A 23,109-nucleotide genomic window follows, 5' to 3' on the forward strand; every position below is an offset into this window, starting at 1 on the left:
AAAATCTGACAAGTTATTGAAACAAGGCTGAAAAATACATTTTATCTCCAATCAGTTAGTCATGGAATTACCTTCATAAGAAATTGGGGGAAAACCTTAGAAAAATCTCCGCAGTTTACGAGCATCCTACCTTTCTTTTGCGCAGTTTCACTTGACTGTCTGAATATTCTTGTGTGGTCAAATGATCCCTCACATGTAAACACTGAATGTCTTCTGCTGAACTGACATTTGAAAGGCATTTGTTTTCAGGGGCCACTTGAGGTTCTGTGAAACCACTTTCATCCAGACCATTTTCCACTGCCGGGATGAGAGAGCAAGGAGAAGATTGCATAAGGCAGTCGCTGGATTCTACTGCTGAACATAGTTGTCTATCACTGCTGGTGCATGATTCAGAAGAAATCCCACTCTCTACCACATTATACTCAGACTTTCCAAGTCCGTCTTTAAAAGCATCAGATTTCCGGCGCTGTTGTGCAATTACAGCAGTATGAAGCAGCTGCTTCCCAGGCATAATAATTTCTTTCACATTTGGAGAATTAGGAAGATTTTCTTTCTCTACATCTACTACTTCATTTAAGCCTTCATAATTACAAAGCTCCAGGTTTTGGCCAACACTGCCACAAACGTTACCTTCTTCCATCTCCTCTTTAGGAACTGTGTCACAGCCAGGTTCCTTACTTTTACCTCCAATTATTCCAGATGCTTCAGTTGCATTGTTACTCTCTGATATTGGTACCATGTGTGTTAAGGAGCCTGCTCCATTTAAATTCTTCTCTTCATCTTTTGGTTCCCTTTCTACAGCAGTGATGTGGTAATTAACACTATCCAGGTTGAGTGCTGAATAGTCATGATCATCATCAGACACGTGGACTAGAGTTTCCGTGCTGTCCTCCAGAAAATGCTCCTCATCCTCATGGTTATCGTTTTCATCCACCTCCTTTGAAACATTTCCCAGCTGCTTTGCAGGGAAACCAATCAGCTCTCCACTATAACAGCACTCTGGAAACGAAGCGCATTTTTCTTTCCGGTCCACGCTCAAAACCTCATCTTTTTCCATACTTGTCTGCAAGTTATCAGCTACAAGTCCGTGACGACATGCTGTATTATACTCCACAGACTCCAAAGCCAATCCCATCCACTGGGTCACATGTTCTTCCCAGCTTTTCTTTCTGATTGCTAGAGACATGTCATAACAGTTCAGCAGCAGGCTGCAACATACCTTCCACAGAGGACCAGAGGAGATGTCATGGCTGCTGTGCACTGCTCCAGAGGGAGAGAGGGTTTCATCATTTTAACATCTGCAAGAAATAAAAATAGACTGGGTTATTGAATCAGCTCCAAATAAAAAAAAAGAAAGGGAAGGAACAGTTTAAACAAAAGTGTAAAAGAAAGATAAGACTGCGGGACCAGAAGGACAGGAATTTAGAAGACTGTTTTGTTTAATGTTTTAATACTTTTCATACAAAATTTGACAGCATCTATAATTCAGTATAACTTTTTTTCTGATTGCTCTCCAATGTCAAGTAAACAAAAATGGTATAAACAGGCACATGGGCAGGCAAGTAGTTCTGGAACAAAATTTTGACAGTAAGTCTCTCTCTTCACTATGTCTGTCATAAGATATTAACTTCCATGGGTAAAAATGGCATTAATGTCTTATGATTGCTTGCACACAAAGTTATTTTGTATTTCCCCCTCATCCAGAGATACCCGTGGAGTGCAAAATTTTGGCTGTTTCCCAAAGAGGAAGAGCAGAACTTGAGGGTTATTTTGAATTTACCATAGTTATAAACCACTTGTCTTATGAGTAGCTTTGGCCTATTCAGTGGCTCTCATTTTTATTATTATTTCACTCTCTTCAGGACAAGTTGTAATTACAAGTGTTACATGGAAACACAAGGGAAATCAGCTGTTGTATGGTAATAAAAAATAGAACCCTAGGAAAACTAATTTAAGTTTTTGCCATATTCCTTACCTTAAATACATTATAAAACCTGAAAAAAAACCCTGGTGAATATATTCGGGATCTACCATTGTAAGGAAAGGAGGAAACCCTTATTTAGGATGGGGCTCACCAGAAGGCTGTCATCTTCTGAGCCAGTGAGGTCAGCCCTAACTGTGCCTCTCACCTGGACTGTTGGGCTCTGCCACAGCCCACTGTCCCTGCTTGATTGTCTAGGCGAGTATTTTTCACTGACTGCGATATCAGGCCTTCTGGATGATGGCATTTGAGACACATTAATCTTGCAACATTGCATGTACGAATTAGCACAAAGAAAATACCTCATATTAATTTATATGTTATAAAACAAAATTAACAAGTCTTTTGTCAAATAACGAAACAAAACTTCTGGCCCGTAAAACATTAGAGGTTCAAGGAGCAGACGCTTCTACTTTTCACTCCCTACATAAGAACTGTCAGCACTTAGCGTGGATCTGCTTATTGATTTCAGCAATAAAGAAGATTAAGTACTGAGTTTGTTCTGGGTCATTTCAGTCCACTAAGGTAAATTCTGATTGCCCACCAGGCCACAAAGCTGCCTTGACAAACCACATGCCTGAAGATATAAAAGTATTCACCTTGAAAGAAATGCAGAATTATGCCTGTGCAACTGAACCTCTGTAAATTACGCCTTGACAAACTGACTTTCAGGATAGAGTTGTACATGCTCCTAGATCTTTAACCTTCTTGGAGGATGGCAAGCTTCATTTCACATTCACATTTTCCACCTCTGTGGAGACTGTGCTTAAAAAGAAAACTTATTCATAGGGTAAGAGAATTCCATGCACAAGTCATTAGCGTGTGGGAGGCTGTGGAAAACGGAAAAAAACACACAAAGCCAGGCCAAAAAAAATTATCTGCTTTCAGAGGCAAAATTTGGTAGTAAAAAGTTAATATAACTTTAAGATTCTCTTTTCTTTCCTGGTTGAATACGAGAGCAAGCCCAAATATTAAAATGTAAAGTCAAATTATTGTATAAATTTGCAGTGCATTTACATTCTTATTCTGACTTCATTTCATATTTTTATTCTCCTACTACTTCTAAGTGTCTGTGGTCCAAAGTTACCACAGGGTGCAAATCAATAATGATAATACTTTTAACTTCTGCTGCACCTTTTCCTGGTGGACCCTAGAGCTCTTCAGAAACAAATTAATTTTACAACACTACTGTGTTTTGTTTTGACCTCTGAATGGGGCAGGTTTACTAAAAGGGACTCTATGATTTCTGCTGCCCTCCATTAGCACTGCTTGGAGTTGCACCTGGGTACTCATTTGTAGCTTCCCTCTCTCTTCCCCTACTAGAACAGTAGTTCCATCTACTTTACAGAAAATTAAACATGGTTGCTACAGCCATATAGGGGAATTTCTGACAAAAATCAAAAGACACCACTAATATTAAGTGTAAAAATCTAAAATATGCAACTTCCTAATGACAAAAATGCATCCATCTACCTAAGATTTAGGCTGCTTTTAATGTACAGAAGGCAGGCATTCAAAGAGTTAATGGGTGTGTGTTAATCTTGCTGCTGCTAAATGGAGTTACACGTGTGCAGAAAGAGGAGAACAGATCCCTTACTGTTTTTCATTTTTTGGATGTGGAGAGTTATATTTCATGGGGGATGAAAAACAAATAAATTTTACTTTAGGAACCCTTCTGTTTTACTTGCACTATCACTAGTTTTAGCTGTCTCAAAGACTGCAGAAAAAAATGATTAAACAGGAGAATATCAAATACTTTGCTTGAAATGCAAGACAAATAAATATATGACAAGGGCACTTTCATTGTTCTCTAAAATATGAGCTTATGTTAGCACTGAGTAAGAAAAATTTACCTTACAGATGCCCCCTCTCCAGTCAGCTTCAGCTACCAATTCCTGAAGTCCCCTCATTCCCATGGCACATGGAGGAGCCCATAGTTTGGTGGAAGCTTACTTTTCTTCCACTCTCCCTCCACTCCTCAAAGTCTGCATTATCTGCCACAATTCAGCTTAGAAATTCTTTTCCAGCTATAATTGCTTGACAGTTATGGGCCAACAAGGAATTTTTTTTTTCTCTTCCACCTCTGTATTCAGAATAACCTATTTCCTTTGCACTCACATGCAGGCACATAAGCTGTGCTTTGGAGGATTCACCACTCTAGACCTCTGAATGAGATTCATAACTGTGCTCTGCCAAAGTGTACTGCCACTTTGCAGAAGAAAGGGTTCCTGCCTTGATTGCTGCTTTTCTGCTATTGCTGCTCACTTTTTTCCTGACATGCAGCATCTTTTGTCCTCTGAGAAATACCCCTCTCAAGTCCTTTTGTACCGTTCACCAAGGGAAAACAGCATCCCTCTTTCTCCCTTTCCATCATTACCATCCCACTACGAGAAACCTTTATATCTGATTTTTCCAGATTTTAAAGACAGGCAGTTGAACTCTTAGCAGTCTATTGAAATGTTTTATAGAGTGAAAAGGCCTTTTCTTCTGGTTAAAGCATCTATCAGTATGATACAGTCCACTCAGCTGCTCCCATAATTCAGACTCGTATTTTGCTTTTACTTTTCAATAGCACTAAGTTTGGTAGTGCTTAGTACTATTAACTTTCTAAAGAATAAGGTTTGAAACAAAATATGAATGGTAAAAACTTCTCCTGGACAAAAATTCTTGATACTGGGTGTGACTTAAGGAATATTGGCAATATTGACTCAGTAGGCAATTCTTGACCAAAGGAAATGGAAGTGAGCAACGGGCGATCACACTGCAGCAGAATCCCCTTCAAGCACCCTCTGTGATGCTTCATGGTGTTTACAAAACAAGATGTCATTTTAGATAGATTTTGTAATAATTTACCACCTGTCTCCTTTCACTGTAAAATATAGAGCTTGTTTATTTTTGGAAGTTTTTTATCAAGTCACATGGAACGATAGTTACTTTGCAGCAGATAAAGCACAGAGTGATGTACAAGATGAACTGATAGGCCCTCCTATAATTAGATTGTCTAACATTTTCCTTCAAGGAGGATTCCTGTGATCTTTTTCTGAGAAGCTCAAATTAAACTGCTTCCAGCAGGCTTTCAAAATTCAGACAAAAAAGCATCCTTTCTTTATCTCATGAAATTCCATTCAGGTTTCGCTGTGCCATGCATTTTTCAAGATGCATTTTACCTTTTCTCTTGCTCCCCTCCTCAAGGAAATGTGATAGCCTACAAGAAGTATCTTTAAACAAAACAGATCCAATACCTATGACTGACACCCATGAAAGCCATGTAAGCTGCAACAGGAAGACCTAGCAGCTGGAGCTAGAGTGAGAATGGAAAGGGGAGGAAGATGACTTACTTGAACGTCTGTATCTGTGCTACCCAGACCTGTCAGAGACCCAGTTCCCCTTTTGGGGCACAGGACGGGACACAAAAACCTCCTAGTTGCAAGAGTGGGGAGGCAGGGACATACAACCAGGGCCCTCTGGTTCTCCACTTCCTCCCTCAGCCTCCTAGGACACAGGAGCAGAACCCATCCTGGTTTTCCCAGCATGGAAGAAAGGGGTAAGTGGAGAAAAATAGAGCCATTCAGCAGCAGCATCTACCCCATGAGACAGGGCAGTGCACCCCACATTGCCATTAGGATGGGAGGGCTATGGCAAAAGCAGCCACAAATAAGACACCACCACACAGGAGAACAAGTTGGTGGCATCCCTGCCTGGCCAAGGCAAGGACAGCCACTGACCCAGGTCTAACATCCCTGCTGACCCCAGCAGATCCACCATACTGACAATTCATTGCACCACACGACCTCCTTCACGTTGCAACAAATATAGAAAGGCTTTGGAAGGGAGAAAGTCACAAAGAACACAGGAGAGTTTACTAAGTATAAGTGACAGAAGAGTTTCAGAGAGGGTGGCCCAGGCGGTACAGCCCCTACCGTCCTGCCAGTGGAATTAAGGTTTTGCTAATACTTTACATGGGATGCAAGTCTTTTCTGTGAAAAAAATAAGGCAAAGCATTAGTTTATGAACTTACACAGACATGAAAGACTGTTTCATTACATTTTTTACATAGCAGGCATACGTAAGCAATGGAGATCAAGCAGAAATATTTATTTTATTATCATTATTTTATCTTTGTTGTTCTGTGACCCCAGTCAGCAAACTTTGTTTAAGGAAGTCTGAGTGAACAGGGTCTGTTTCCTATAAACTCATCTTACATCTTCCTGGTCTGGCTTACATTCAGCTCTTTCAGTAACTCCATACCAAACTCTGACACAGAATGTTGTTTACAAATAATTTGAGATAAACCATAAGCCTCTAGGTCTTTGCTCAGCTAGTTATTTTAAAATATCTGCTGTTTTAGAATTTACAGTCCTTCCTTCTCTTATTTCCTGGATATGTACCACCCTTTGGGTTTTACTGACGTGGAGGCTCACTCTGTCTGCAGTTTCTATATAAACAGCCTTTGTAGTGCATAGGTATAGACCATTCTAAACCCTGATGTCCTAGAATAGAAATATAAGGATTATTTATTGCAGAGTATTAATCTAGTGAATACCAAATGCATTTTCCCTAATTTCTTTTATCTATAAAAGATAATCATGTAGGATCAAATATTAAAAAACTGTTTAAACTAATAACTATTTTGAAAATACTTACAAGTTTATTCTAAAATTCAGAAAAGACAGAGTACTTTTAAGACAAGTATGTCTTCAGAATGAAATAATAAAACAGTTGAAATCTTTCATATAAATTTTAATGGTAAGGTTTGCACATGTATGCATGTGATGCACTTCTATGTTATAAATGTGAATGCAGGCCAGTAATATAGCTGTTGCTGATTTTTGTACAGATAAACACAAACATAGCCCAATAGTGTCTTTTCACATGGTAGCTGTCCTTTTCTTTGAGGATTTCTCTTACTGTTTGTTTTCAGCCATGAATTGGTGGACAGAAATAGAAGTACAGTCTTTGTGTAGCAGTCAAAGGTAGCAAGTAATTAATAGTTGAATGAAATCCATGGCCTAAGTCCTGTTGGCTCCAACAGAAGAGTTGAGGCTTCTGTGAAAGTATGAGATATTCCCATTTTTCAAGAAAAGCTAAGGAAGTCCTGCCTACACTAAGACAAAAAGGTATATCAAAACTGACTGACTCAGGTACATTATATATATGGTTCTGCTTTAAAAATTATTTTTAAAGGACTCAAATCAATGCAATCCATATAGCTATAGAGACAGCACAGTTTATTAGACACTGCTCACCTAAAATTTTTCTCTTCTGCCTCATTCTGCACGCCTTTCAAGACAAAAAGCATTAAAAGTGAATGACAAAAAATAAAAATCCTAACCCCTCTCATTCCTTACACTTTGTTTGTTGATCGATTTTTATTCTAAGTAAGTAATACTAGCAGCAATGTTGGATACATAATGTTTAGGATCATAGCTTATCTTAATAGAAGTTGCTGTCACCTGTGAGATAATTAATACAAAATTTGCTAACGGTTTGACTCAGCTATAACTATCCGAATGGAAATCTTTCGGTGACTTAATACCCTGGTCATACAAAGCCAGACAGATAGGGAGAGTTTCTGAATATATTTGTAATACATTCTTAGGTGGATAAGAACTGAATGATACATTACATTATTTAGGATTACTAAAATCCATAGACTAAATTTTTGGTGATACTTTAATACAACAAGTGCCAATCCCAAAAGTTTTCTAAAAGAAGGAGAATGAATAACAGCTATGGACAAAATATAACCATTTTCTTTTACAGAAAATTATGTGTTTTTTTTTTTTTAACTCAAATATTTTTATGCAACATGAGAGTGTGACATTCTACCATATGAACCATAATAAAAAGTGCTTTCTGGAATTATTCCTGGTCCTTATTTTTTGGTAAAATACTTTAAAATGATAGGCAATATTAAAAAAAAAAAAAATGAAACACTCTCAAACACTAATATTGGAATGATAGTGCATTGTGCCTTCAATATACACCAGAAAGATGCATTGCATTGGTCAGTGTTGCTTTTGTCAGTATTAATTACAGAGGTATGGACTAAGCACAATATACAAATATTCCTACCAGCACATACCCTATAATATAGGATTTTAAAAATAGACTGTTGCAATGCACCACCAATTGCTGGCCAGCTGTAGATCAAACAAAAAAAAAAAATGGAAAGAAATAACAACCCTCAGATAAGTCTGAGGAACTGACTCATATTGAAATGTCAATTAGAAGAGGTTTCAGGACAAGAAAATAAAGTGATCCGTAACCAATTGGTAGAACTGAATAACAATACTCAAATGAGAAATTACTGAACTTGTAACTCTGAAAGGTACCCAAAGTTACCCTGTCTCTACATGGGAACAAAAGGGGACAATTATGATGTCTGCAAGGCAGAGGTGGGAAATCTAAGGACCTGCAAGAGGGATGTTCTTCCAAGCTAATGACAAATGCCTTTGGAGTCAGAGATGGATTTTACTTGAGGAGAGAGATGCACAGAGCCAGAAGAGATCCTGACTAGGGCTTGGAGTAGGTGTGGGAAGTACAGCCTTCCTAGCGTAAGAAAGAGACTCTTTTTCTCTCTGATCATGAAAAAAGAAGAGGAAGCAGAGGGATTTTTTACCCACAAATCCCCATCTCCTTACTAAACCTCATGGGTGGTATGTTCGCACAACAAGAAGACTGGAGGAAAAGGGGGAATTGCTCTGCACGCTCAGCCTTGGGGTGCTGTAAGCAGTGGCAGGATGCACCAAAAGCTGGTTTTAAAATCAAATCAAATAAAGACCATTTGGTCCTGAACTATATACTTGCAAGTCTGACCTCCATATGCAGTAAATTGGCTGAAAATCTAATGAAGAATGAAAATAATAAAAAACCCAAACCAAACACCAAAAAAACAAAAGTGAGAAAAATATATATCTATATATATTTTTTTTATAAAAAGGAAGATTATTACTAGATTTGCAAAGGCAGCTATTAGAGCCTGTGCTTTTTAGGTTATTCAGAAGGAGAAATGCAGTGAAATTACAAAGTTTATAATGATACAGTGGGACCTAATTGCAGTGGAGAGCTAGGAGATAAATGCATATGAAATTCCCTGTCAATAAATATAATGGTATGCAGTTATGAAAAATAATTCTAACTATAAATGCATAAGAAAAGCCTCTATGATATCTGCCACCAATTAGGGAAAAAAACCCCAAAACTAAGAATCACTCTGGCTGGTAATCTGGAAATTAATTTCAAGCTCAGTGAAAATTAGAAAGTATGTAGCACAGTAGACAAAAGAGAGTCTGAGCATACAGTGGCATAATAATGTTTTCTAAGTTCTAATATGCCGTGAACTGAAAGCAGTATGCAGTTACGGTCATTTTATCTCAGAAAGAGAAATGGAGCAGGAAAATGTATAGCAAAAAACAATAAAGAGAATGAAAAGTATGGTATAGCTTCTGTTTGAGGAGCCATGAAATAGGATAAGATTTTCTGCCTGGGAAAGAGAGGATTTAAAGCCATATAAAAATCAACAGTATCATGAAGAGGGAGAACATTTATTCATTGTGCCTCATACTACAGGAACTTGCAGAGGACCAAAGTAGAAATAGAAAGAAGAAATATTAAAAGAGAAATAAGATTTTTTTTTTTTTGCTTATACATGTAAAGAAATAGAAGTTATAATGTACAGTAAATATAAATTATACACTGCAAAAAGTTTGTGGTTTCTGATAGAAGAAAAACCACACAAGACATTAAGCCAGCCATGTACCTGAAGTCATTCTTGTGACTTGATAAGGATTTCCTCTTTACTCTGGGGATCAGTTTCATTATCCTTTTAGCAAGCTATTTTCTTTTCTCCTTTATAGATTCTGACACGTCAGATATGCACATTATAGTTTACTGTCAGTGAAAACATGTAGTACTCTTAAGGGTGTTAACATCCTTTCTTTAAAAGACGTTTAACGTGTTACAATAATTGTGGTACTGTCCAGCAGTACTATAAGATCTCAATACATTGGATGCCCCAAACTGTAAAGTTGGCAAGTTGTTTGTTCAGAGACATTCAAAGTCTTGATTGTTTTGTGAAAATATTATTGGTTCCTAAGATATGAGATGAAACTTTGTCAATATGCCTTAATTTATTGTTAGAAAACATAAAAAAGCAGGGAGTTGCTTTACTTTCTATTCCTCTTCAAAAAATAGCTTCATTACCAGTGCTCATCATCATATAAAGAAGGGCTTTTACTTGTAGCCAACATGTGATTACAGTGGGTTTTAGCTTGGTTGCATTTGTATTTGGTTCATTTCCAGTGCTGAGCCTCAGATCAGTTGAGCCTCTTCCTCAAGGATGAGAAAGGGGAAATGACAGGATCCAAACTGATCCACAGTTATCCAGGCTTACTTAAGATCTATATTATTTACACCCAATTTAATTACCAAATCAAAGCTGATGTAAAGGATAATTTAAAATACCCAACTTTATATTTTTGTACTATTTGGCATTGATGAATAGTCACTAAAACAGAAAAATACTATCTTTTTCAAGTATTTATAATATAATTATATTACTTTACTGTAATTTTATTAATGACATTTTAATATATTAATGATTGGCATTAAATTCATATTAGCTGTTATGATAATCCATCACCTTTTCCACAGCATCATTCCAGAGTGACAACAGCCATCGATTTTATAACTGCCCACTAGAAAGAGAAGAGGTTTTAAGCCAAAAAACATTTCTAGCATAGTTGTGGTTTTTTTTTTTTTTTGTTTTTTTTTTTAGAAGAAAATCAGAGCCATGATATCTAGCAATTCTGTTCTGTGAGTCTGCTGGTCTTCAAAATTTAGTAGTCTGAAAGATATTATACCATCTTGATTTCAACATGATATAAATTGCTTATTTCTTTGGAATGAAGAAAAATAATCTAAGGTGTAAAGGTTTGGACTCTTCTTTTTTGCATAGGTTTTTTTTCTCCCTAATGTTCCCCCCCCCCCCCCTTTTCCAAAATGGAGGTCTTATATATTGAAATTTCATTGTCCTTCCAATCCTCCCCCAAAATAATTTCTGCTCTCCACCCCCAGAGAATATGAAAAATAACAGAGTTGGCAGTTTCCTTACACCTTTCCACCTCTCCCTTAACTGGAAGGGTCTTGGAAAGAAGACGAGAAATGAGAAAAGGCCATCTCGTAGGACATGGCAACCCAGAAAACTGTGGCTATTATTTTTGGTCCTGAATTAGGATAATTTTTTCCCCAAATCTCTTTTTTTTTTTTTTTTTTCTTCTTCCCAGGATGGAAGAAATTCCATTCTCCAGCCAACTCCAGTGAAAAACTAATCTTCTAGCTACAGGAGGTCTGTTTGAAAACAATATAAATTAACCAGACTGTATTCCTGATGCCTTTTAGATTTAAGGTTCTAATATAGTGTTTCCATTTAAAGAAAAGTTGCTGGTGCTTGTTATAGCCATAAGCTATGAAACCTGAGGCACTATGGACAATGACTTTTGGCAACCAGTCTGCTTACTGAATAGTAGGGGGCACATTTTCATTCCTCATGTATACAGGACTAAAAAGTATTTTTGACATTATTATGCATATACTTTGTACATAAAGACTTGAAAATTATTTTGTCACATCGATAAAGACAAATACTTTATCATCAAGAGCCTAGAGAAAATGACTGCTCAGGTGGCTGTGCTTTTTGGTGGGAACAAACCATTAACAGTATCATTTGGAAACCCGTTTTGATACACTCGTAAAAAAAGTACTGAGAGCAAACCAAGCGAATATTTCTGGAATGTAACTGAAGATGTGAAAAGCAAAAATTAATCAAAATGGCTGCTGTACCAGGTAGTTTTTTGAAACTAGAGAGAGAAATAACATCTAATGCACACTGAGTGTTTTCTAAATGCACTGGAGGGCATAATTAAGTCCATTTCCTTCAAGGAAGGGAATGTAAAAATTTAATTTATTTCCCAGGTTGGTGAAATCGGGGGGGGGGGGGGGGCGGGGGGAGTCTACATCAGAACAAAACCTTGCAATTGACTATTTTTCATTATAATGTTCTTATTTCAGATTTCAGGAAGCTTATCTTTCAAGGGACTTGTGTACAGTGTGTTTATATCTCACCTCTTTATTCCATTTCTCTCCGCCTCTATAATAGTCATAATATGAATATGACTGCTATAGTCATAGTCAATAGACCTTCTCCACAGTATTTTCCAGAGATACCTCAATTCCAAACTCATCAGCTGCTCTACCAATTTTATGATGATAACTCTCTTATTCAGCATCTGTAGCCTGCCTGGAAAGACATACCCAACCCTGGAAATTACAGTTTTTGAGTACATGAGTACAGGAAAAATAAAACAGATTACTCTTGAGCTCATACAAATATCTTCCCTTGATTCAAAAACTAATTCAGGTCTATTTCCTCTACCAGCTACCAATACTCACACGACACACAAAAGCTTTTTTAAAATCTTTTGCTATGTATCTAATTAAGCTGACAGTGACTCAAGGTTTGGAAATTGCCAGGAAAGGCACTGACATCTCCTACACATAGGTATTTAACTGAACTAAAATGTATGTTTGTTTCTGCACATGGAATCCTCCAAGTCCAGCTTCTGCTGTGGAGGGTACAACTTTTTGAGACCATCCTTTCAGCAAAACCTTATTTTAGTGCATAATTACTGAGAGCTGCCATGTCCCTCTGATAAAACAGCATTATTCCAAGATAAACAATTCAAGCAAAATGAAAAGGGTTATCTGCCATTTAGCTGTGGCCAAAAAAGTGTGTAATAAATCTAACAACACAATTTCCACTGTGTTGAGCCTCTCAGAGCTGCTCAGAAGCGGAGGGTTAAATGCTCCAGACTGAACCAGTGAATCCAAAGCAAGTCTTCTTTGCCCATTACGTGTCTGTGTCTTGCAGGAGAAAATTAATGAGAAGAAAACAGCTTCATATTTTGTGACGGTCTTAGCAAAGATGCTAATAATACAAAATTAAGGTTGTTTGATGCTCTTTAGTAAGTTGCAGTTATACAGCTATAATAATGTAACCCCGGCTGCTTTGGCTAGGCAGATTTCTCACTGGTTCATTTTGCCTCTTCCGTTTTCTCTTAGCTCCCTTAGCAGAATGACGCTTTGCAACAATCCTCCATACTACTCCAGATTGTCCTCACTTCTCAGTCTAATGAAATTTTCCTTTTGAATCTCACCACTGATTCCTCCTTATCCAAAGCAAAATTCTGGATCATGAGGCAAACTTGCCACAAGTGATGTTCAAGTTGGAACGTTTATTTATTCTAGCATTAAAGAGTATTTGTCATGGTTGAGATCTAGTGCAACAGACTGTACAAAACTCTCACTGATAAGACATAGTACCTACCCTGGAATGCCTAGAGCTGATAAAGAGTGAGCTAGAAGGTGGGAGAACCACTACAGATTCAGAGATAAGAGAAGTTGTTTACAAACTTTCCTAAAGTTCAAGGGCATTTAATCTAAACCTACTGGATTTTGACGCCAGCTATAATAAAATAGCTAACAGGAAATATCATGAATCCGAGTAAGAAAAAGAAGAGCCTAAAGGGAAGTGAAGGCTAGAAGTAAAGAGTACATTGTATCAGTTAAATTGATTTTAATGTAGATACAGCCTAAGGCAAACCTCTGGATTTGTGTTCAGTGGCTGATCTACAATATGCCAGAGATAAAACTCCAGGCATTTCTAATTTCAACATAAGTGATTTTCCTCATTCAAGAGAAACAAGCAATTATGGTGACAGTGGATTTGAAATTCTCTACCAACAGACTGTTCTTAAAATAAGTAGTTTCTAAAAGCATCAAATATCAATGGTGAAATATGGACTGCAGTCAGGAGCCCAAAAAGATATTCAAATTTAATGTCAGTAATTATTTCCATAAAAATATTATTCACAATCTTACTATACATAGGATTTGCATGTGAGAATTCTATATGAATTTGTTTTGAGGTATAATTTATATATATATACACATATACACACACACACTTATGTGTATGTGTACATATAGATATATATATCACACACACACGTGTATAAAAAATACACCTATGTATACAGTCAAGCTTAAAGTCCTTACTAAGCATTCACACTGATCACCATCTTTGGAGTTATTTAAAACCCAAGTGGACAAAGCCCTGAGCAACCTGCTCTAGTTGGCCCTGCTGTGAGTGAGGGGTTAGACCAGAGACTTCCAGAGGCTCCTTCCTCTTAGGAAGGAAATCATGATGTAGCCCTTCTGGATGTACTATTTCAATTGCTCTTTACCCCTATGTTACTCCATTTTGGAGTAACATAAAAAACAACACAAAAAATATCTTTTAATTTTTTCTCTGGACAAACAAACAACAGAAAATGGAACCAGATGATTAAAAGAAAACAGGAGAATACTCCAAAATATATCTCCTTTCTGAGAAAAGAGAAAACTCTTCGTAAGTTCTCTTCCTTCTTCTGCTACTGCCCTCCTCAGGGAAGCTGAGGATCATCAAAGAAGATATGTTTCAGCAATAAAATTCATGTTAAGAACAACAGAAAAATATAATATAAAATTCAGCTTAACACTTCTGACAAAAAAGTAAAAATGAATTAACTTTTGAGACTTTTGAAAGGGCCAAAAATGGGCATCCTTCTATTGCTCCAGCACCTACAGAATAATTCAAAAATTGATTTTAAGCTCAGCAATTTAAAAGAATTACTATAAACCTTGCCTATTCAAAAACTGCCTACCCAAGCTATTATCTTTGCTTCAAATTTTCTTTTGGGAGGGAATACATTTTGCTTTGTGTTACAGAGATCTTAATGAATTAGGCCCAAATATACCAACTTATTTTGTTCAAGTGTTCTGATTATGGAATTAAATACGGAGGTCAACAGGTACAAGGCTCAAAAGCAAGTAAGTTTTCAGGCACATAAATTTATGGTGAAGGAAAGTTATTTGAATATTTTCTATGACATGAATGTAACCACTTGCATTAATTTTTCTCAAGGCTGTAGACATTAATTCATGTGGTTAATTGTTCGAAGTCGTCATCTGATATAACTACTTGGGCTATTTTCTTGTTTCAAATTAAGAACATTAACATTTCTGAAGGAATAGAGCAAGGTCAAAAACTTTAGATGTTCATTTTCCATGTTCATTATTGCTATATATCTATAAAATAATTTTCAGGTTTTGGTTTGTTTTTTTTTTATACAGTAAGCTTTCTGTGAATTCTTTTTCTTGAACAACAATATCTTAAAAAACAAAACCAGGATAGCATAACACAGAAGTTAGACTAAGTAGAATCAGTAGTTGAACAGTGATTTATCTTCAGGACTTTTAAATAAACCTTCTAAATCAAAAAGGTGGGCAGCTATCTGCGTTACATTTTCTTACAGTCCATAAGAAACTTCAGAGTTAAATGAGAAAATACTTTCTGGGTTCTATTCTGTTGTCTACCTTATAGTTCAACTGTGTCAGGTGCTAAGTATTTTCATCTGCAAGTGAGGTCAGATGAGGTCATTATATCCTTTAAAACCCAGAAGATAGTGCTGCAGAAGAAGGCACCCCTTGACACAGAATAAGTGTTTTTATTATTTGTTATTTTCTCTTCTGTTTAACTAGAGTACTCACTACTACGAAGTGCGTAACACATACTTGCAGGAGCAAGTATGGGAATACAGTGCACTAAAAGCCACCAATGCTGAATCCCCTGAGACATCAAAGTTCCAGCACAAATTTCACAGAAGTGACGCAAAGGCTCAGCGGTTCAGATTCCTCTCAACTTCTCAGTCCCTCCACCTACCTACCACAGCTCTCCCAGCTCAAGGCACTGAACTGGAGAAGGCTTGTCTATAAGCAAATGAGTGATTGTGACTTTAAAATTCACCCCAGGATATACCCAGGAACAATTTGCTGCCTACCAGCTGTTCCCTGTCCCCTTCAGACCCATACCCTTCACTACCCAGAGCCACTTCTGACCACCATGAACAACTGTGTTCCACCCAAATGGCAGTAAAGTATACAATTCTCAATCTATTGCAGAGGAGATATTTGACCCCATTCTGGAGTATTTACTGGTTCTTCACGTCCTTTCATGCCACAAAGCCATTTCATTACTCACCAATCATTTTGAAAAAATACTCAGTAAAAACACAGTTAAAAACTTCTTGAAATATGTGAACAGATGACTCCTGTTTAGTCACCAGTCTGGCCAAGAACTATATGGAGCCTTAATGATGCACATAAGAAAGTATCTCTCATATTACTTATAAGCAACAACTGTCCTTTTAGATTGTCAGGAAGACAAAGGATACTGTATAGATTGCCATGAAAAATGCTTCTGATGTCCATAACAATTTAATAATTAAATCATGCCTTTACATAAAATAGCAGCAGCTCCATTCACGTATCAGTTAAAGATATTATCCTGAATTTCCCCCTAAACTCCTTAACAGTAGATTCTTGTTAGTTTTAATAGTTAAACATTTACTAGGTTAAGAAAAAGACTGAGTAAATTCATACATCTTCAATAAAATTTATAGTCAGCTGACATTTACTGAATCTTGCTTTCCCTCTTCTAAATGCTAGCACAGCATACCCCAAACTGCGTATCTAATCACAGGTTACTAAAAATAACCTAATTTAGCTAATGCCAAGAAATAAACCTTGGAATTTCAGATTTAGAGTGTACACATTTAAGACTGTATTGTTAGTTATACCACAAATTTCATCTAGGACTGAGAAAAGGCTAGAGACCAAGCCCAGCAGAGGTATAACTGATATATCTACCTAAAACACTCCTCATCATCATTACTGCTGGAGGTGAGGAAAGGGAAGGGAAGGGAAGGGAAGGGAAGGCGGGGGGAGAGGAAAAACATAGCCCTAAATGCCCTCCCTGTTGGCAAATGAGGTGAAAAAAAGAAATCATTCACACGTCTAACTTTCCTATTTAATGTCCATTAAAAAATATGCAAGCAAGACTATGCAGCTCTATTTATATATGAATGCAAATAAACAAAGTTCAGCATATCACGTATATTTTTAAAAGATGAAGAAAAATGCACAAGAAGATTTTTTTATAGATCTGGCACATTTTGATAAACAGAATTGGCACAGTCTATAATCATTAAAAATGTACATTTAGCTATCATTCTTTTTACCTCCAGTTTTAGCGCTGAGATCCTGAACGCTGAAAGTTCCAGTGCTGGATACTGCTTGTTTCTTTGCTGATTTTTCTTTTCTTTCCTTTCCTTTTTTAAAAATTTTTTGATAGTTTAACGTACAGAAAGATTCCAAGACAGCCTTACCTAGATGAAGAGAATCTGGAGTTCACACATGACCTACCTAAAATCTTTGGTCAATAAAAGAAAACAAAAACAAAAACAAAACGAAGGAGCAAACAAACAAACAAAAGAGCCCAGTCCCAGTTAGCTCCTGCTAGCATAAAAGTTCAGATTTCGCTACTGAGATCATTGCTCTATTCTAAGCAGTTTTGCTCAATGTGTGGTTCTAACAAAAACACCCTCTGCAGCTGGAGAGAGCCTTAACTAAGCACGAGCCTGTCAAGCTTTTCCCAGTGACTTCTGTCTACTAAATTCAGACTGATGTTTTGTGAAAGGGGCCTCAACAACCAGGCCCAGATTGCCTGAAAAGTATTTCCTGCCTTTGAGAGAGAGGGAGAGGGAGAGAGAGACAGGGAGCGAGCCTGCCTGCCTGCGCCAGGGAGAGGAGAGAGCACAGACAGGGGGGGAAAGAAAAAAGATGACAAGACCGAGCGTTTCAAGACATTCAGCTTAATACACTGCTGGGCTATTGCTGTCAAATGGCAAGAGCTGTGCTACAGTTACATAATATAAAATTGTTTTCAAACGCCTCCTTCCTGTTTTTTTTTCTTTTTCTTTGAAAAAATATTTTATACATCTTTAATGTTCCTGCAAAGACAACAGTTATCCAGAACAACAGGAGAACGTCTCCACAGTGCCTGATCTTTGGCACCAGGTAGTGAGAAACAGGCAGAGAACAACATAGTCTAAACTCAATTAACACATCACATTTACAAAGAGTGTAGTGCTATTCTGATGAGCAAATATATGCTGTTAGATAGATACCGTTTACACAAGTATTCCTACTCAAGGGAAAAAGCTGGATCTAAGAAAATGAACACTACAGTTTAAACACAGTCATATTGCAGGCAGTGGTATATGTTGCTTTACCTCTTCTGAGAATCCTCCAGAGTCACACAAATCCAGCTCTGCAAAGCAAAAGGACAGACTCCATCTTGATCATATTAGTATTTTGCTGACATAAAACACTTGTAACTACTTCGTTCCAGTTTGACAGGGTGCCTGAATCACGTCTCCAGAGTAACCCACAGCATCTACATCCTTTGCTCTATACAAATTTAGTGAATATCATCTGTTTATCTTTTCTGCTTTCTTCTGCCTCCTCTGAATGACTTCCTCTTAGCTGTTCCAGCCTGAGAACTTGGATTACCATTTGGTTTTGATTAAAACCAGACGGACAGCTCTGTATAAGTTTGAGGGTAAGCTAATGGAAATGACTAGTATGGCTTTAATTAGTGTATCAATTAATAATAAATGTTAGCTGTTCATATAACATTCTACTAATAAACACACACAAAACACATCTTTGGTCATTGGTCTCATATTTAGGTGAAATAATTTACTCAATTTTTATGTCAGTTAATTGAATGTGAATCATAACGGTAATGACCATGTATGATTTCCAAACTATAGGGTGAAGCCAAATCTTTTTTTCCTTTTCTTTAAAGAAAGAAAGAAGCGCTGTTGCTAAGTTTAATTGTCTTCCCAGGTGGGTCAGTCATACATCATTTACCTTCTGACAACCCCTTCAGCTGGTGTAAACCCTCTTTATTAATTATTTCTCCAAGTACATGATTTTACTGTTACTGATCAGGTTATTGATTGGAATCTTTGGCCTTTGGCTGACCTTCAGAGAGACCTATAGAGTTGCAGAAGTAAGACACTGCATATACTGTGCTACACAAAATAATGCCTGGACATTTAGTGACCAGAAAGTCTCCATTCAGCAGGCCTGCCACAACTGGGAAAGGATATTTATTCTGAAAGGAGATAGGAAACCTTCATAATTACTAACTGCTGATACACAAGCAGTATATCAGCCCGCAACAGTTACCAGCCTGCAACAACTGCCTTTTAACTGTTTATATAATGCCGTCATTAGCTCAAGTGAGTCTTCTCGAGGGCATTTCTTTAGTCAAAGAAAAGCCAGTGCTGTAGGGCTGTCTCCAGCTCCCACTAATATGGTCGTATCTGGAGCTAATTTGTTAAGCTTTAGTTCCTCAGCATGTGGAATTTTGTGCTAAAGTCTGCTAAATTCGCTGAATGTGGTCTTCATTGTCATACATGTAATTTTATATACGCATTTTTCAGCTTTAAAATTACAGTATTAACTTTTAAAAGTTAGTTGCAAAATTAGGCAGGCCCAAATGGAAGTGGGTTTGAAATTTTTCCCAGTAGGTTTCACGTACATGGGTAGTGGAGGTAGACAACCTTAAGTGGAATGACTTACCAGCCTAACCTCTGCATCTTCAAGGACGGAGGTCTTTGAAGCCCATAAAAAGAAATGGCATATGTGGCGGTAAACTCTGAACAGCCAGAAATGCAGTCCCAGAGGTAAATAACATTTCAGAATTATTTTTGACTATATTTGGCTAGTCCGAGATCCAAATGTAAAATTTTTACTCTAAAATGTGATTTATGCTATTTTCCTGAAAGATTTCCAGTTTGGAATTCACTGAATACAGTCTGCGAAAGGACACATTTTATTTGCAATTATGCAATTGCATAAATTGCACAATTTTAAAATTTATTTTTATGGGAATCAAAATAAAGAAAAAAGCCTTTAATTTCCTTACCGTTGAATTTACTAAGAATGTTCATTTTTATAATACTAAAAAAGTGATGAAAAATTGAAACACAGAATTAAAAAAAATAAACAGATATTTCAAGACAGAATTTTAATGATTTTTTTTTTTCTAATTACTTTTCTTCAGGTAAACTTCAGTTAATGTTCCATCAGGAAGCTTTGATTTCAATAAAATCATGGGTGTTTTTGCAGAAGATGTTCACAGGAATAAGACAGAACAAAAAATGTGTAAGCGAGGACATATTTAAAAGTTATGAAATTATTAAGACATGGTCTGCTCTGTGGAACAGTTTCACAAATAGAACTTGCTTTCAAATATTCTAACACTTGATGAATATCTAAAAAAGAGAAAAGAAGGACATTGTAGACTATGTCTGTCCATTTCCTGTCTAAGAAAAGTGGGGACAGACTGTCTCCTAGATAACTTTTCCTGCTATCGCATCTACAGAAAGGAGAATAACCACAGTTGTAATACTTGTTCTAAGCTGCTTTAATAAAGCTTTATAACAATAGCGATATAAAACAGCATATAGCAGTATTTTATGGTGAAAAAAGAAAGGAAAGAACAAGTGAAATCAGAACATCTAATTCTGAAAATCTTAATAATTCTGTTCAGTCTTGCAGAATCAATAAATCTGAAAAACGTAAATAGAGGAATGGAGAAGTAACAAGAAACAAGGTAATTCACTAATGAGACAAATTAATAGCAGTGCTGTACTTTATATGCAGTGATAAAATGCACTTCAGTTGCAGTCAGCCTGACTATGCTAAAATGTTAGCATTTAGTTCTTTGCTATTTCTGAGCTTAAATCAAACACAAAGATGGTCTTCTTTGTTGGTACCTCTGTAGGTCAGAAAACCATATGGCTCAAAGCTAGGCCATATAAATCAGGTATTCAAACAACTCTAGTTTCTGTTTAGGTAATATTAGATAAAGAATTATAATATTCTATTAGTATTATAACCATATTTTATTGCTAAAATAATTATAAAATTAGAATAACGTAGAAAATATTATCATCTATATAATATTATTTATCAATAAATATAGAATATTTTTGTCGTACTAGTGTAAGCTGAGTACACTCCATGACATATAATGGAAAGAGAAACTAATAATATGCTATTTATACGATCCTATGTAAAACGAACTACCCAAACAATTCAAAAACTAAGAAAAATTCAAAGTCTTCAAACAATTTCTGTTGTAGCTGTACACAGATATTAGTATAAAGCAGATATGGATATTTTCAGCCACTCTTTATTTGTCTGAAAATGTGACTATTCTTTCTAGACTTAGAACTACAAATGGTGGCAGGGCTCTTTCATAAGTCGGTTCTTGCTCAGTCAACTTCCTACATAAATCAATGAGAATTTGTCCAAATCATGCAGCTGGTTTATAGAAAATCACTAATACACAATACAGCTATGGTTTATTGCATGTAAAATTCAAACTTCTTCAGTGAAAAAGAATCACCAGGGTTTGTGGACTGACTCAATCTGTTTTCTTGCTTAAAAAACAATCCTGCTAAGAAAGTAACATGTATTTAAAAAAAAAAAAAAAAAAGAAAAGAAAAAAAGAACAAGAAAAAAAAAGAGCACCTGAAGTCTTATGCTCATTTGTCTTAAGCAATAAAAGTTGCCATATACCTCGTAGAAAAACATGAAAGCTTTTGCTGACACCTTCCTTTTTTTTTTTCCTAAAAAGTGTAGTTAAGCCTGAGATATTCCCTTTAATGACTGAAGTATAAGAAAAAAAAATATTTCGTTTAAATACACCTGGAAACTGCTGAAAGTACAGGAAGACAGAACCAGACAGCTCTATTTTTTAACCATTTTCAAAGTTTCAATATTTGCTTTTGCTTCACAGTAGAATTGCCTGATTTCATGAAGTATTTCATACTTTTGCATTTCATACTGTATCAAATATATTATTTTGCTCATGTCAAGACATTTCATGCAAAAATTTTGGATTTGATGAAATCATTACGGATAAAACACAAGAGGGAGCAAGGGAAAGAAAGGGAAAGAGGAGCATTCATCAGGCATACACAGACTGGCATAACAGAGGGGCTGGGCGCAGCAGCCAGGTATGAGAGAAACCCTGATTTCATGTACTTGTTCTGTTCAGAGACATGAGCATGTCTCCTATATCCTTGCTAGGTCCCAGTGCTCTGGACTACAGTATAAATGCATTGCATGAAGAAATCTAAAAAAGGCTCTTTACAATTTCCCAGTTCCAATGAATTTACAAATGGTTATTTCAGCAAAATGAAATTGAATTTGAATATGTTAAGGCTACATCTATATGCAAAACTCTTCACTGCCAAGACTTTATGAACAGGATGTAATTAGAACTACTTGAGAAATGCCCTCATCAACCTTTAGACAGACACTTTTCAGGACTCCAATTCACTAGAAGTGAGAGTATCTGTGTGTATCACTATGAGAAATAATGTATCTTTTTTTTTTTAAATACCAAATAAAACAAATTCTAAATAAATTGTTCATTTGGAACTTGCTAATTACACTTCTGCAGTTTGGAATATTGAATTCTAATTGTCAAAGAAGCTAAACTTCTCAACAATTTAGACAGAAATATTTAGATTATTGCTTACATGCCTTAGTCTTTTACATGATTATACACCTTCCTGTTCTCAGTGACGTGTTAACAGAGATTATCATTAAGTCATCAAAAGGAAAGAAGAAAGTTAAGGCCATTTCAGTTTTTATTCAAAGATATAAATTTTTCCACAGAAAATAAACTCTGAAATCTGAAGCTGCTCCTGAGGCAGACATAAGCACCAAAATAATATGCCAAAGGAGGATTAATGTTGATTAAAAAATGAAATTACTTCCAAAATGGGTAGACGACAATCCTTATACAGAGTAGCTATTTTTAATGCTGTTTGTTTTATTTCCTGTATAAGATTTTTTGATTATTCAAATTCAGGTTTGAATGATCAAAAGAAGGATTTTCTTTATGATATATTAGACTACTTAAAGTGCATTTGTCAAAGTTGCTTACATCTTCCCTGACATACATTGTGAGCCATTGATCCAAACAAATTTCACTCCTTTACAAGCTTCAAATATTGGTAGGAATTTTTGTGTTAGTATTTCAAAAACTTTTCTTCATTAATTTTCATATGAAATCCTTTCAGGGTACTCTCTTTTAG

At 36.3% G+C, this 23,109-nt stretch overlaps 1 protein-coding gene across 1 annotated transcript in view; it reads right to left on the minus strand.

Moving 5' to 3' along the window:
- The window catches only part of DLC1 (DLC1 Rho GTPase activating protein), a 234,092-nt gene extending 216,580 nt beyond the window's left edge, over window positions 1–17,512 (minus strand). Inside the window, exons 1-2 of the mRNA XM_009474256.2 lie at window positions 17,161–17,512; window positions 131–1,298 (exon numbers count right to left, since the gene is read on the minus strand). Coding sequence (XP_009472531.1) covers window positions 131–1,186 — 1,056 coding nt within the window. The 5' untranslated portion in view covers window positions 1,187–1,298; window positions 17,161–17,512. The remainder of the gene's footprint in view (window positions 1–130; window positions 1,299–17,160) is intronic.
- Window positions 17,513–23,109: the final 5,597 nt, after the last annotated feature.

This window comes from Nipponia nippon, unplaced genomic scaffold (genome assembly GCF_047370975.1).
Source record: "Nipponia nippon isolate SJK-2023a ecotype South Korea unplaced genomic scaffold, ASM4737097v1 scaffold_6, whole genome shotgun sequence".
Taxonomy (NCBI): domain Eukaryota; kingdom Metazoa; phylum Chordata; class Aves; order Pelecaniformes; family Threskiornithidae; genus Nipponia; species Nipponia nippon.